Genomic DNA, 16927 nt, shown 5'->3' on the forward strand with positions numbered 1-16927 from the left:
CTAAAGGAAACAACCACTCCAGATATCTGAGGGCTCTTCATCACACACTCCATTCCTCCAGAGAAAACGTGTTGGCTGTAAAAGTCAGTAAACAGACCTTCAGCAAGACACATGCAACTTTTATAGCTCAAAATTTACCATTGATTTTTTTTTTCTGAAGGCCTTCCAGATCTAAATTAATTTTTAATACACTGACCTAAGATGCCCAGCTATTTTCAGATAAAAATATCAGATAGCCTTTAACTTAAAAGGATGCTGTGAGATATAAAATGGGTAAAGCATTGCATCACCAGAAACCTACAGGGATGGAAAAAAATTAGACCCAGTGGCCTCATGTCACTGGATGCAGAAAGGCCGATGGATAAAAATCCCTAGGGAGACCTTGGACTCCACCAAGGGGCTCAGTGTGCTCTGTTTTTAGGTTATTATATTTCTCAGGTACAGGCTCTGCTCAAGACCCCTGAACACAGACGACACATTAGCAAACAGCACCCCCTTAGAGAGAGAGGAAGACCGCCCAGGCAGAGGGCACATATGATACTTAGAATAAGAAATAAACATATTTGATCTTAGTCCTCGGTTCTCTTGGAATCTCTGGAGAGATCAGTGTCTGCATGCATGCTCAGTCATATCTAACTCTTTGTGGCCCCATGGACTGTAGCCTGCCAGGCTCCTCTATCCATGGGATTTTCCTGGGAAGAATACTGGAGTGGGTTGCCATTTCCTTCTTTAGCGTCTATTGTATGTTAATAAGATGACTGGTGGTTGGGTGCCTGTCACTTCAGGAGTGGGGCAGGACTGGAGGGGGGCAGCTGGTCCCAGAAAGACAAGGGGCAGATTAGCGAACTGGAACTTCCAGCCCAAGCGAGACCTCCAGTGGAGACAGGGTGTCTGGAGATTGAGTTCAATCATCAATGGCCAATGATTTAATCGATCATGCTTGCATAATGAAACTGCCATAAAAACCCCTTAAACTATGGGGTTCCAAGAACTTCCAGGATGATGAAAGCATTCAGGGGCTGGGAGAGTGGGGCAACCTGTACTGGGAGCTCCATGCATCCCTTGCATTACTCTATGCATCTCCTCCGGTGGATTGTATCCTTTATAACAAACTGGTGAAGTGAAGTGAAAGTCGCTCAGCTGTGTCTGGCTCTTTGCGACCCCATGGGCTATGCAGTCCATGGAACTCTCCAGACCAGAATACTGGAGTGAATAGCCTATCCCTTCTCCAGGAGATCTTCCCAACCCAGGGATCAAACCCAGGTCTCCCTCATTGCATGGAGATTCTTTACCAGCTGAGCCACCAGGGAAGCCCAAGAATACTGGAGTGGGTAGCCTGTCCCTTCTCCAGCGGATCTTCCTGACTCAGGAATCAAACTGGGGTCTCCTGCATTGCAGGCGGATTCTTTACCAACTGAGCTATTAGGGAAGCCCCAACAAACTGGTAATAGTAAATAAAGCGCCTTTCAGAATTTTGTGAGTCAGCAAATTCTCCAACCTGAGGAGGGGGCCGTGGGAACCCTTTCACTTCATAGCACGTCTCTCATAGGTACAGGGGGCAACCTGAGGCTTGTGACTGGCACCTAGGGTGGGGGCACTCTTTCCAGACTGATCCTTCCCTTCTGGTGGTGGTGGTGGTGGTTTAGTTGCTCAGTCATGTCCAACTCTTGCAATTCCATGGATTGTAGCTCACCAGGCTCCACTGTCCATGGGGTTCTCCAGGCGAGAATACTGGAGTGGGTTGCCATTTCCTTCTCCAGAGGATCTTCCCCACCCAGGACCCGAACCCAGGTCTCCTACATTGCAGGCAGATTCTTTACCAACTGAGCTATGAGGGAAGCCCCCAGTAACTCCAGGCCATTAGGGTCAGAAGTGGATTGACCTGTAGGACACCCAGCTGGGATCCAGCCAGTCAGAAAATTGGTTGTTGTGAGGAGAAAAAAATAGAACAACCTCCCAACTCCTCCCCCCTATATGTGGTGTTATAAGTGTTATGAATAATGAACAGTTCAGAATATACTAGGCTCATAGTTACAGAATGAGTTGTTTGATTAGAAAAGAAGAGATGGTCAAGTTTTTATTTTCTAAGATTAATAAAATGATTGTTACTGTTCCATGCCACCAGGTTTAGGAGTAGCTTCTTAGACAACAAGAGCAAGCACCAGATCAGATACTGGCGTCTGGAAGTGGGAGCTACTGAAATGCAAATTGAAACCAGCTCTCCCCAGCCCCACCCCTGGGAATGCTTGTCTCATCCCTGGGCCTCCTGTATTCTCCCCTTACATGAAATGCTTGTCTTTTGTTTCTGGAGGGAGATTTCCTACCATCCAATGTGCTTCTCAGTGTAGGGACAGTGGGTAGCAGGGCTTCGCGGGTCCCAGGTCCGGATGTACAGTGAGAAAGAGGATGCAGTCAGAGAGGGCATGACGCCAGCCGCCTGTGTGTGGCCAGCCTGACCCACCTAGCAAGTGGCAGCACCCACACCAGAGTATGAATGCCACAGCATCCTTAGGAATCTGCTTTGGACTTTGTATTTGGTGGAATTCTTCAGCCAGAAACACGTATGCACCTTCTCTGGTTTAAAATAGCATGTGGCTTGTTTTTGTTCGGGGGTGGAATGAGGTTTGCTTGCTAGTTTCCTGTGCTCCACCTGGAGAATGTCTTTTCCTTTTCTTAAAAATATTTTTATCAGAGTATAGTTGCTTTACCATGTTGTGTTAGTTTCTACTATACAGCAAAGAGAATCAGCCGTGTATATACATATATACGTATATGGAGGATATCCTTTAGCTTTGCTGGGGCAGAGGATCGGGTATCAGAGCTCCCTGCGGTGTGTGCTAGGCCCAGACGTGTGTCCACTGCCACAGTCTCTGTGGTCTTCCCACTTTGAGGGTCTGCACCCTCCTCCTCCTACATCCCTCTCCTGTCTCCTGCAGCACCCTGTGGGCTCTGAGAAGACACCTCTTTATGAATCTCAGAAATAAGCCCAGTCATGTTCTATTTTTAGTGGGTCTTAAATGCCCTGCAAAAGAAGAGTTTCTAGAAAAAGGAGTTGAACGCTGGCCCAGCACCCAGGGGGACCATGGTGGGCTGGGGACTGGGAGCCACTGGCGGGAGGTCAGGGTCACCTCGCTCAGGCCCCACGGGCAGTGAACCTGGATGATCACACCCAGAGAAATGTGGGAGTCCAGGTCACACTGCCCTGTGCAGGAGAGAAGTCAGCTGGCCGCCCCTATCCTAGACCCTGAGGGAGAATGACCAGAAAGGCTGCAGAGGAGGAATTCTAGCAGCCCTGATGCAGGTCCCACCCACCTCAAAGCCCAGTGTCTCCAGCCTCACCCTCAGAAAGAGCGAGGAGCCTGGGAGTGAGGACGCAATGGGGAGACCGCTTCCCTGTGCCCGTCCTTAACCTTGAGTGTTGGGCCAAACCTTGTCCACACGGGCGAGCCTGAACCCTCGCCCCTGGGAGAACCCCGGGCCAGCATGTGGCAGTGGGCTTTCACCTCAGGGCCTGTGAGTCTTCCCCTCCTGACAGGTGACCTTGTGTGTTCTGCTCTGTAGTTCTTCCCATACGGAGATGCCTCCAAGTTTGCCCAGCACGCCTTCCGCACCTTCGACAAGAACGGGGACGGCACCATCGACTTCCGAGAGTTCATCTGCGCGCTGTCCATCACCTCCAGGGGCAGCTTTGAGCAGAAGCTGAACTGGGCTTTCAACATGTACGACCTGGACGGGGATGGCAAGATCACCCGAGTGGAGATGCTAGAGATCATCGAGGTGAGGTCCCTGGGTGTTCTCAGGGCCTGGGCTGCTGCCGGCACAAAGGCAGAGCTTGGGAAGAGGCTCCCTGGGCACAGGCCTATGGCAGGTCCCCTTCTTCCCCATCAGGAGCCCTGGTAGGCTTGAATCCTCTGTCCTGTCCCCTCCCTCCACGCTGGATAATGTCTCAGCTCCAAGCTGCTGGGTTATGACTGTCAACCACATTTCAACCAGCCATGCTCTCACTGTGAGATCTTCCACCAACACAAGCGTAGAGGGTGCGAAGGATGGTATCAGGATCCAGCTTCTCTGGCTCTTGGCTTAGCTCTGCCCTGTTGGATGCCGCTCTCTTCCTCAAGCCAGCTTCCCCACTGTGGGCACAAGATGCTGACTGTGGTCCCGTTTCCCATCATTCCACATCAACAAGCATCTTCCTCAGTTGCCTATGCAAATGTCCCAGGACCCCCTGCCCACTGCTGCGACCTCAGTCTTCAATACCGCTCCTTACACACTGAGTGTGAGATACCTGGGCCTTGGTTTTCCTGGAAAACACAGCCTCACATCAGGGCCTTGATATCCTCGCCCTCTGCCCAGGACTGCCCTCCAGGTCCCCTCATTCCTCTCGGGGCTGCCCCCTCATCTCATTGGCAGGCATTCCTCGCTGAACTCACATCCCTCTACCCCTGGGCCATCTAATCCCTTACCAACATTTTTTTTTTTTGGTCACAGATTTTATCACTGCCCTAAATCACCTGATATGATAGAATGCAAGCTACATGTACAGAGAGGGCCATACTCTCTCACTGCTGTATCCCCCAGCCTAGAACAGTCCAGGAGCCTGCCGGGCACTCACCCGCTGATGAACGAGTCAGTGCCTCTTCACTCACTCACTGTCTTAGCTCGCGTGTCCACCTCTGTGCTGACAAGGTGACCCAAAAAGGGAAGTGCACTGCCACAGACAGGACCAAGTGTCTCATCCTGGAGCTGGGGCAAGGCCCTGCCCAGACCACAGGGCTGAGATTCGGGGCGGGGGGGCGGAGGGGTGGATCCACAAAGCAAAGCCAAGGGGTGATGGTGAGAAACAGTAGCCAAAACCCAAGTGACCCAGATGCCCGCTCTGCTATGCTGACTCTCCTCCCTCTGGGGCCGCTCCCTAGCACAGTCAGCTCTGGCCTCTGGAGCCCTGCCTTCCACGTACCCCACCTGCCCCAGCATCTTTAGTCCCTTCTCTACCTTTAGTACCCACTTCCCTTCCCAAGTAAAGTGGGAGACCCAGTAAGGTTCAGGCATGGAGTTGGCTTTAGGGCGTTGAGTACCAAATCATCAATGTCTTTATGAAAAAATGATAATAAACCTACCCCTCAAGACTGTGGTAACGATTAAGCACCTGGCACACTTTCTCTCAGGCTTCCCTGGTAACTCGGTGGTAAAGAATCTGCCTGCCAAGGCAGGAGACGCAGGTTCGATCCCAGGGTCGGGAAGATCTGCTGGAGAAGGAAATGGCAACTCACTCCAGTATTCTTGCCTGGGAAATCCCATGGACAGAAGAGCCCGGTGGACTACAGTCCAGGGGGGTCACAAGGAGTTGGACACGACTGAGCGACTAAACAACACTTCCCGTCACGTAGGAAACGCTCACTACACGGCAGTTCACTGTCGAGGCTCTGTCTCCCTTGGAAATATCATCCACCTTGACTCTCAGCTCCTTTCCTTCTTCATGCTCCCTCTGCACGTGGCTCCCTATCTCCTCTAGTATTTTCTCCAGCTTCTAGCCCTCTGCACTTGCACCCTGGCACCCCTTCCTGCCTTCAGGTTCCTTTTTGCTGAGTCATGTTTTCAGAACCAAGGTATCAGTAATTGATAGAGCCTTTACAGCATCTCTGTACTTCAGGAGCTGCTCATTCATTTGGTCAAAAGTCTTTACAGAGAAGTTCCTCCATGCCACGCACAGCTGTGCACACAGGTCCAGCTGTCCAGCTGACATCCGTTCGCTTGCATGTCCGCTGCAGCCTCGCTGTCCATCCAGGGCTGCTCACCCTTGAACACTCACCACTGGCCACTTTGGCCTCTACCATGCTTTCCACCTGGGCTCTTCACCTTTTCCTTCAGGGCTCTGGGCCCATCCAAATCTTCTTTACTCTTTAAGGTCTAGGTTATTTCGCCATCATCATAATCCAATTATAGAACATTTTTATTCTCCCAATAGGATCCCTTATGCCCATGGGTATCCCCAGATTTTGGAAACTACCTTTCTGCTTTTTCTTTATGGATTTGTCTCGCTGAACATTTCATATAGATGGAATCTTGCAATATACGTTTGGCCTTTTATACCTGGCACTTTTTTGGACATTTATCTCTGCTGTAGCAGCTATCAGTATTTCACTCCTTTCTGTTGCTAAAATTGCATTCAGTTGTATGGATGTGTCATATTTTATTTCTCTCTTTGCCAGTTGAGTATTTGTGCTGTTTCACTTTTGGGCTATTATTGAAATTGCTGCTATATGTTTACCTACAAGTCTTTGTGTAAAAGAGCATTTCTTTTTTTTAAGGCACTTTCCTAAGAATGACACTCCTTTCTACCTTTAATTCCCATTTTGAGAATTCCATGTGTGCAGTTTAATGGAAAATGGAATCATCTTACTCTGTTCTTTCACTCATGAAGAGAGTCCCTGACTCTCAGATCTCCCTCAGCTAACTTCTTTCAGGGCTTAATTTTACTGGTGCACCTCTCTTGCTTTCTTGACAGATTGTAAGTCCCTTATCAGTTGGGACCACTGATTACGGTCCATTTCATCTGGGACCACTTCATCTTTTCCTAGATCTCCCAGGAGTAGAGCTTGTTGATTACCATCTGACTTCAAACTCAGAAGTTTTCAAACTGAGCTTATCGTTTTCCTTCCTAAACCTCCTGATCATCATTCTTGGTCTCACCACAACTCTTTTCACTCACTTCCTCCAGCCAGAAAAATTAGGAGTCACACAAAATTCTTCTCTATCCCGTTAGTCATGAGACTCACACTGATTTGATTACACCACTGTCTTATTTAAAAGCATTTAAGGGGTCCTTTGAAGTAAATTTAAATTCTTTACCCCATCCTAGGTGAACTTTATGATCTATTTCTTGTCTTCCCAAGGCTATCTACAAAATGGTGGGCACAGTGATCATGATGAAAATGAATGAGGATGGCCTCACGCCCGAGCAACGAGTAGACAAGATTTTCAGCAAGATGGATAAGAACAAAGATGACCAGATTACACTGGATGAATTCAAAGAAGCTGCCAAGAGCGACCCTTCCATTGTACTACTTCTGCAGTGCGACATTCAGAAATGAGCAGAGGTCAATGCTATGGACTGCACAAGAGTATCAATGTTCCATTCAGTCTGCAGCTATTAACACACACACACACACACACCACACACAAATATCGCTTGGACTACCTGTAAATGGACTTGCTTCTTGTGTTTGAAACACTTGTGTGCATGAGAATGTCATTTGCTAATGAATTTTAAAAGCATATATTATAAAACAGACAACCTGCCACAATGTGATATGTGTAATATCATTTCATAAAAAACCTTCCTCCTCCAAAGCCTTGGCAGAAACGTGCTGCAAAGAGTTCTATGATTTCTTGTTCATGTTTTGCTAATGCTTGTGTCTCCTTGATTACATGATGTTAGTAGCACTGAGACCCCCACGGTAATGTAACTGAATTTTAAGCTGTGTCACCATTCTCCTGTAAAATAGTACTAGACAGACACACCGAGGAGATCTCGACTCCTCTGTGTGGTCCACACACAAGAGCTTGTATTATCAGTGAATATACATGTACAACATTTGCATGCCTTTTAGGTTTGCCTTAATTCTTACCTCATTTGCACCCTATCAACCTGGAAAGAGCTGTGTTGGAATTAATGCAGTATAAACCTTACAAACTCTGCTAAATGACTCATAAATATATCTATCTATAATATGCATTTACTCAAAGATATTATTTATTGAAAGTAAAGAAAAAAAGATGGATGTGTATTGATTTCTGCTTGAATTTTCAAAGGCTTCCAAAGAGGTGGCAATAGATGTCCCAAATAAATTTGTAACATTTGACTTTTCCCCTCAGTTCTCATTTCATAATTTTAAATTGGAAACAGATGTTTCATGATCATCCAGGGTCAGTAGCAACAAACTTACTAAATTTCCCTTTGAACACACAACTTGGGAATTCAAACACTAGCGACAACCAATGGGAAAAAAGCGACTTCTCGATACTTCATCCTGGCCCCCAGAAGAGGGAAAATTAATATGGCATGTCAAGTTTAAACATAAAACTTGCTCATTCTCAAAAAATGCTCACTATATGACAATACATGCCATTTCAGTGTGACCGTGTGTTACGTTTTACACAACTATGTGTTATGTTCTATACAACACACTGAGAAGCGTCCTCTGAAAGATGCTGCCAGAAAAGGGGCCTTCTGTCTTGCCAAATCATAAACGTACTCATGGTTTTAAAGATGTAACAAAATCCTGACCGTTTTGAGCTTGAGGGAGGAAGGCAGAGATTCCATGAAGAGCCCTAGGGGTGGGTTTGCATTTTCAGAGCAAGCGTGGATGAGACTGGTTTCTTTCTCCAGGACCATCCAGTAGAACTTGCTGGAATGGTGGAAACTTCTGCACTGGTTATGTGTGACTCTGGAGCACTTCAAGTTCAGCTATTATGACTGGCAAACTGAATTTTTCATTTTATTTTAATTAATTTACATTTAATTTGCCCCATGTAGCGAGTTGTCATCGTATCAGACAGTACAGTGCTAAACTGTTCATTTTTATGGACTGTCTTTTTTCCTAAATGTTCGTCCCTTGTCTGTCTTAGGATCCTTAAGTGAGACCAGAGACCAGGGCCTGACGATTCCATTCATCTGTTCAGCAAGAAACTGGGAGTGAGCAAAACTCCCCACAAACTCTCAGGAGGCCGGCGGTACCTGACCTTGCCAGACCACACTTCCGCCCCAAGAGAGAACAGTCCCAAGGGCTCATAGGACTTCTGGGTGCACTTAACCCTGTGCTTGGTGAGTCCAGAGTGGAGGCAGGGGGAGATGGGGGGTCATTCAGAGCCACCGGTACTCTCTCCTCTGATTGGGTGGAGTGGAGGTGGAGGGTCGAGGAACTGGGAAGACACCTTAGAAAGGCACTTGGTGAAATCAAGCTTGAGTCAATGAATTCTTAGCAAATTTTGACTGATTACCTATAACACACCCAACGCCATTCTTCTGGGGAGAGACAGACAGTAACCACACACACTCACACAAACTTCCAATTGTAAGAACTCTGAAGAAAAGCACAGCAGGTGAAGACAGATGGAAAACGATGGGGTGCAGCAGTGGTTTTGCTCTAAGCTGGTTGGGTGGCAGTGCTGTGAGAGCCAAGCAAAGGAAGTGAGCCACATGGGTGTTCGGGGAAACAAACTCTCCAGGGTCTTCCCTGGTGGTCTAGCAGTTAAGTCTCTACATTTCCACCATAGGGGCATGGGTTTGATCCGTGCTCAGGGAGCTAAGATCCTGCATGGAACTAAGATGCCCCATGCCCCTTGATGCAGCCAAACAAACAAGAACAAGAGCAAAACACACACCCTCCAGCAGACTCAGTTCAGTTCAGTTCAGTCACTCAGTCGTGTGTGACTCTTTGCGACCCCATGAACTGTAGCACACCAGGCCTCCCTGTCCATCACCAACTCCCGGATTTTACTCAAACTCACGTCCATCAAGCCAGTGATGCCATCCAACCGTCTCATTCTCTGTCGTCCCCTTCTCCTCCTGCCCTCAATCTTTCCCAGCATCAGGGTCTTTTGAAATGAGTTGGTTCTTCGCATCAGGGGGCCAAAGGATTGGAGTTTCAGCTTCAGCATCAGTCCTTCCAATGAATATTCAGGACTGATTTCCTTAAGGATTGACTGGTTGGAGCTCCTTGCAGTCCAAGAGTCTTTTCCAATACCACAGTTCAAAAGCATCAATTCTTCTGCCCTCAGCTTTCTTTAAAGTCCAACTCTCACATCCACATGTGACTACTGGAAAAACCATAGCTTTGACTAGACGGACCTTTGTTGGCAAAGTAATGTCTCTGCTTTTTAATATGCTGTCTAGGTTGGTCATAACTTTGCTTCCAAGGAGCAAATGTCTTTTAATTTCGTGGCTGCAGTCACAATCTGCAGTGATTTTGGAGCCTCCCAAAATAAAGTCACTCACTGTTTCCATTGTTTCCCCATCTATTTGCAATGAAATGATGAGACCGGATGCCATGATCTTATTTTCCCAGCAGACTCACTGGGAAATAAATAAAATGTAGAAATTGGGCCAGCGAGTGAACGTCTTATTATTTGTTTCAGTCCTCACTGCTCTGCTAGTGTAGACTGTTGCAGGGGCTGAGAGCAGTCTGGCAGTATTGGTTAGAATAAGTGCACATATGCCCTGTGACCCAACATCCCTACTCCTGGGATGCTCTCACAGGAGTCTGTATGGGGACTTTTCCCAGCACGTCCATGACAACTCTGTTTCTGGTGTGGGGACTGGAGGCGACTAGTGTTTGTGATTAGAAGACTAGGTAAGTAAGACGTGGTACATTCACCCTATGACCTACTCACCTTCAGCTGGGAGCCGACGTCCACACGTGGGTTTTTACAATGCTGAAGGGGAGAAAAAGCAACAGTGAAATCTGTCGCACAGTATAATACAAACAAATGAAGCATCCATTCTCACAAAAGAACACTAAAGGCACATAAAATAAAAGGAAATATCACATTAGAGTTGAGGGGTGTACCACAACATTTTATCCTCTCCAAGCTGTGATGGCATAAAATAGAAACCATCATCTTAATATTCCTCACAGCTACTGTGGGTTGGGAATTTGAGAAGGTTCACCTGAATGTTTCTGGTTGGGGGTTGCTCATGCAGTTGCAGTCACATGATAGTTTGAGCTGAAACAGGTCCCTGGAGCAGGCTGGAGTGGAGAGGGCCTCTCTCCCCTTCCAGCCTCAGAGCGTCTCCAGTTTGTGCTTCCTCACAGCATGGCGACCTCACAGCAGCCATAGCACTTACCTGATGGTTCAGATCTCCACCACAGGCATTCCTGCAAATTCCTGGAAATTTCATAGTCCTTTCTGACCTAGCCTCAATTGTCATGAAGTAGCGCTTCCACGGCATTCCATTGATTACAGGAAAGTCACAAACCTAGCCCATAGTCAAGAAGGAAATTACACTCCATGTCTTTCTTGATGGGTTTTTTAGTCTCTAGAACAGGAGCAATGCTGTTGCCACCCTTTTTGGAAAATCATTGGCCACAGTCTGCCCTGTAGCCACGATCCATCTCGTCCACCTTCAAAATGCATTCACCTGCTCCCAAGTAATGACAAAAGTCTCATCCCATTATGACTTCAGGGTCAGGCTTGAAGCCCCAGATCTCATCATCTAAAGGCTCCTCAGAGTTGGTTCATCAGATGTAGCACATTGATATCATTCTTTTTAATCCAAAGGCCTGTGGATAACCGATAGGTAATTATCGCCCCCTTTCCCACCTGCCTTACACAATATAGAATGTTTGGGATGGGGAAGCATAGTCAAAGCTATGGTTTTTCCAGTGGTCATGTATACATGTGAGAGTTGGACTTTAAAGAAAGCTGAGCACTGAAGAATTGATACTTTTGAATTGTTGTGTTGGAGAAGAGTCTTGAGAGTCCCTTGGACTGCAAGGAGACCCAACGAGTCCATCCTAAAGATCAGTCCTGAATACTCATTGGAAGGACTGATGCTGAAGCTGAAACTCCAATCCTCTGGCCACCTGATGGGAATAATTGACTTATTTGAAAAGACCCTTATGCTGGGAAAGATTGAAGGCAGGAGAAGGGGACAACAGAGAATCAGATGGTTGGATGGCATCACCAACTCAATGGACATGAGTTTGAGTAAGCTCTGGGAGTTGGTGATGGACAGGGAAGCCTTGCGTGTTGCAGTCCATGGGGTCGCAAACAGTCGGAAACGACTGAGCAACTGAACTGAACTGAAGCATAACTACAGTTGAGACATACTTTCAAAAAAGGGGAACCTGGAAAGCTTAAGGTAGTCTCTGGTCCATAGCAATTCTGATATCCAGCTAGGTACATCTTGTAATTTCCTTGATTAAGGCTCAATCCTACTTTCTGCTGGTTGTTCTCCATGGCTTTTGGCTCTGCCTTTTGTGTTCTTGTCTCTACCTTCTGAGTTAGCCTTCCTTTTTCATAAAAAAAGGAGCCTGTTTATAGCTGAGTAGTTTCTCTGCTTACTGCCTGCCCATAAGGTTTCAGGAGTACAAAACTTGTTTTCATTTTTGTACTGTGTCTTTCTGTCTAAGCTGATACAATTCTTTAAAGAAAAATCTTAACAGTTTTTTTATGGATCAGTTTATAAAGTCCTATGAGAGGGGACTGGAATGCGAAAGTAGGAAGTCAAGAGATACCTAGAGTAACAGGCAAATTTGGCCGTGGAGTACAAAATGAAGCAGGTCAAAGGTTAACAGTTTTGCCAAGAGAACAAAACTGGTCATAGCAAACACCCACTTCCAACAACACAAGAGAAGACTCTACACATGGACATCACCTGATGGTTAATACTGAAATCAGACTGATTATATTCTTTTCAGCCAAAGATGGAAAAACTCTATACAGTCAGCAAAAACAAGACCGGAAGCTGACTGTGGCTCAGATCATGAACTCCTTATTGCCAAATTCCGACTTAAATTGAAGAAAGCAAGGAAAAGCATTAGACCATTCAGGTATGACCTAAATCCAATCCCTTAAGATTATATAGTGGAAGTGAGAAATAGATTTAAGGGATTAGATCTGATAGAGTGCCTGAAGAACTATGGGCAGAGGTTTGTGACATTGTACAAGAGGCAGTGATCAAGACCATCCCCAAGAAAAAGAAATGCAAAAAGGCAAAATAGTTGTGTGACGAGGGTTTACAAATAGCTTTGAAAAGAAGAGAAGCTAAAGGCAAAGGAGAAAAGGAAAGATATACCCATTTGAATGCAGAGTTCCAAAGAATAGTAAGGAGATATAAGAAAGCCTTCCTCAGTGATTAGTGCAAAGCAATAGAAGAAAATGACAGAATGGGAAAGACTAGAGATCTCTTCAAGAAAATTAGAGATACCAAGGGAACATTTCATGCAAAAATGAGCACAATAAAGGACAGAAATGGTATGGATCTGACAGAAGCAGAAGATATTAAGAAGAGGTGGCAAGAATACACAGAAGAACTGTACAAAAAGATCTTCATAACCCAGATAACCAAGATGGTGTGATCACTCAGCTAGAGCCAGACATCCTGGAATGGGAAGTCAAGTGGGCCTTAGGAAGCATTACTACGAACAAAGCTAGTGAAGGTGATAGAATTTCAGTTGAGCTATTTCAAATCCTAAAAGATGATGCCGTGAAAGTACTGCACTCAATATGCCAGCAAATCTGGAAAACTCAGCAGAGGTCACAGGACTGGAAAAGGTCAGCTTTCATTCCAATCCCAAAGAAAGGCAATGCCAAAGAATGTTCAAACTACTGCACAACTGTACTCATCTCACACACTAGCACACACACATACCCCTCAGCAACAAGGATGCTCAGGAACCTATGTCCTGCCCAGCATGTACACACGCACGCACACACACACACACACACACACACACACACCCCTCAGCAACAAGGATGCTCAGGAACCTGTGTCCCTCCCAGCACATGCACACACACACACACACCTCCGTGACAAGGATGCTCAGGAACCTGTATCCCTCCCAGCACACACACACACACAGCTCAGTGACAAGGATGCTCAGGAACCTGTGTCCTTCCCAGCATGCGGGCATACACACACACAGCTCACTGACAAGGATGCTCAGGAAACTGTCCTTCCCAGCACGCGTGCACACACACACACACCTCAGTGACAAGGATGCTCAGGAACCTGTGTCCCTCCCAGCCTCAGTGGTCCCTTGAGAAAGAAGCTATGGGCATCCTCTCATTATTCAGTGGCCTACGTTCTCTGTTTCAGCTTATACTCAGCTATTTTGATTATGCTGTCACCTGGCTCTTTAACTCCTGCTGTCCTGAAAGTAAAATGCTTCCAAATGTCTTACTTTTATGCTAACTTGAACTCTGTGTTTTGAAATACTAAGTTTCCTTATTTCCTCTTGTATTATTTCATTTTTCTTGAATAGCTATAAAATTATTTCTAAAAACGACTCATACTGCTTTAAGGCTTCATCTTCCCTGTAGTTCCTTCCTTCAGAATCACGGTCTCTAGATGAATAATATGAACAACTTTCTTAAAGAAGCCAGATGCTAATTTCCTCTACACCGTAGGAAGCCATGACAGGAAGTAAAACACATGCTTCAGCAGACATCTTCAGAGAGCCTTACCTCACCGGATGTGTAGGGGTTTAGTGAGAAAATGATAATCAATTAGCTTCTAAATAAAATGACACAGTTCCCATAGGGCCTTTTGTGTAAGCAATTCAGTTTCCCAAATATCTTGGGCACGCAATTTGGGTTCTTCCCAGCATTTTGCAGCAAAATATAGATCTCTAGACTCTTACCTTATGCTATCATTTCCCAAGTTCTTACATTTACCAACGTAAAGTAACCCATCAAATACCCAATTAACTAAACGATTGTCTCAAACACCACTGCCTGCTCAAATCAGAGCCAGTCTACGTCTCCCCCATAGCCGTCCATTTTTCTCTCCTACCCCACATCTTCCCTAGCTCTATGAATGACACCATCACTCATCCAGGTTTTTAGACCCCCGACTCCCTGGCCAATGATCCTTGGTTTCTCTCACAGCTCTACAGTACAGCTGACCATTGAACAGTACAGATTTGAACTGTGTGGGCCCACTTATAGGTGGATCTTTTCAATAGTAAATACTGAAAGGAAATGGCAGCCCACGCCAGTGTGCTTGCCTGGGAAATCCCATGGACAGAGGAGCCTGGTGGGCTACAGTCGATGACGATGCAGTTGTATACAACTTAGTGACTGAACAACAGTGCTTTCCAAACCATGTTGCTGGGGCAGAAATGCATATGTGGAGGGCTGATGATAAACTTGGATTTTTGACTGCCCTTAACTCCTGTGTTGTTCAAGGGTCAACAGTATTCTCATCAGCAAGTCCCGCTGCCTCTGAACTTCAAATCTGAAGGCTTCTATCCTCATTATCTGGTCCAAGTCACCCCTTTGACCTCTCACCTGGATCATGGTGGAAGCCTCCAGATTCGTTTGTTCTTTCCATGTTGGCCCAAACTCCTAACTCCTCCTAACACCTGTCATAGGCGGAGAGATTCTTTGAAAATGATCTCCAAACAAGATCTGAAAACCTGCCCAGGACCTCAAACCATCTCACTTCTTTGTCTGCCTTGCACTCACCAAGTTCTGGCCTTGAGATTTTGAAACGTGAAGTTCATTCTCACACTAAGTAAGGCCTTTGCATTCATCTCCGCCTCAAAGTGTCAAGCCTACATCCATCTTTCCATGGCTCTTCTCTTACTTGTTTCAGACCTCTGCTTAAATATCAGCTTCTGCCAAGTCTTTTCTTAACACTCCATCCAAAACACCTCTCCTCTCCATCTCAACTCCTTACCCTATTATTATTCATAGCAATGACCATACCCTGAAATAACATGCGGTACTGTTTCTCTAACTAGACTTTAAGCTCCATGAAGGTAGATTTTGTATTACAGTAGGATTACCAGTGCTTAAAATAGTCCCTAGCACATGGTATCAATATTATATAAAATTACGAAAACTTCATTTGCCGACTCAAAGAAACAACTAATTTATATTCACTCTTTAAAGAACAAAACTCCTTAAAGATATACGAAAAAAATATTTTGATATACCTTCAAGCCCACAGGTAGTTAGTTCAAAATCATGAAATATCAGTAACTTTTAGAGCTACACATTTCAAACCTATTCTAAAAATCTGAGTGATGCAAAGTACAGGCCTCTATGTAGATGAATAAAGTAAAAAAATCTAACCAGATAACTACTGACTCAGGACATAATTTGTACCACATCTAATTCATATTTAGGAAAATTTCTAATCAGGCACTCTGGATCACTTGATGTTCATCAGTCAGCAACAATTCGGATCCAGGTTTTGAGCTGCAGGCAATAGTTTCTTAGGCAGAACTCCAAATAAAAACTTAGATCTCCATATAAAACAGCCCAGACATTTTGAAGACATGCAAAAAGGCATCAGGTTGATGGGAAGAAGGGAGAAGGGAAAATTTGGAAAATACTTAAGAATGTGATCCTTGAATCTCTAGGATTGATCATCAGTATGAGAAATACTATTATTTACATCTTGGTTTACTTGAGAATGATGTTAATCATAGCTCAGTTGGTAAAGAATCCGCCTGTAATGCAGGAGACCGCAGTTCGATTCCTGGGTTGGGAAGATCTGCTGGAGAAAGGATAGGCTACCCACTCCAGTATTCTTGGGCTTCCCTTGTGGCTCAGCTGATAAGGAATCCGACTACAGTGTGGGTGACCTGGGTTTGATCCCTGGGTTGGGAAGATCCCCTGGAGAAGGGAAAGCTACCCACTCCGGTATTCTGGCTTGGAGAATTCCATGGACTGTACAGTCCATGGCCTCACAGAGTTGGACACAACTGAGCAACTTTCACTTTCACCCCAAAATTCTGAGAAGGTAGGATTTAAAAGCCCAAGGAAGCATTTCTTCCTTATTTCCCAAGACTTTATGACTTGGTTCAGTCATAGGTGCCCTGATGATAAATCAGGGGTGGAAGAGTCATCTGTATGAGGCATTCAAGTTACTATTCACAAAGAGGCTTGATTTTGTCAATTACAATATCTTCCCCAATTCATAGAAACATGACTTTGAATATATATAAAGTTTTATTTTTAGAAGTTACACATATTTTTAAAAAAACAATTTCTTTTTATTCTAATTAATATTACCATTAATTAGAATATTAATTGAAAAATATTTTCACTTATGATAGTTGAAACCAAAACTCTGTGAGGCCAAAGCAATGAAAAATCTTCAGCTCAACAAGAGATGCCTGGATACCTAAGGAGTTTTCCCATTTTGCATTAAGAACCATAAAGTTAAAAAATGACCACAAAGACTCAAGAC

General features: G+C 45.3%; 1 protein-coding gene across 2 annotated transcripts in view; it reads left to right on the forward strand.

Moving 5' to 3' along the window:
- Positions 1 to 7862, forward strand: part of VSNL1 (visinin like 1) — a 126434-nt gene extending 118572 nt beyond the window's left edge. For both annotated transcript variants that reach the window (XM_069580235.1, XM_069580236.1), the window contains exons 3-4: positions 3562 to 3777; positions 6894 to 7862. In XM_069580235.1, the coding sequence (XP_069436336.1) occupies positions 3562 to 3777; positions 6894 to 7091 (414 nt within the window). In that variant the 3' untranslated portion in view covers positions 7092 to 7862. The remainder of the gene's footprint in view (positions 1 to 3561; positions 3778 to 6893) is intronic.
- Positions 7863 to 16927: the final 9065 nt, after the last annotated feature.

Source organism: Ovis canadensis, chromosome 3 (assembly GCF_042477335.2).
Source record: "Ovis canadensis isolate MfBH-ARS-UI-01 breed Bighorn chromosome 3, ARS-UI_OviCan_v2, whole genome shotgun sequence".
Lineage (NCBI taxonomy): Eukaryota > Metazoa > Chordata > Mammalia > Artiodactyla > Bovidae > Ovis > Ovis canadensis.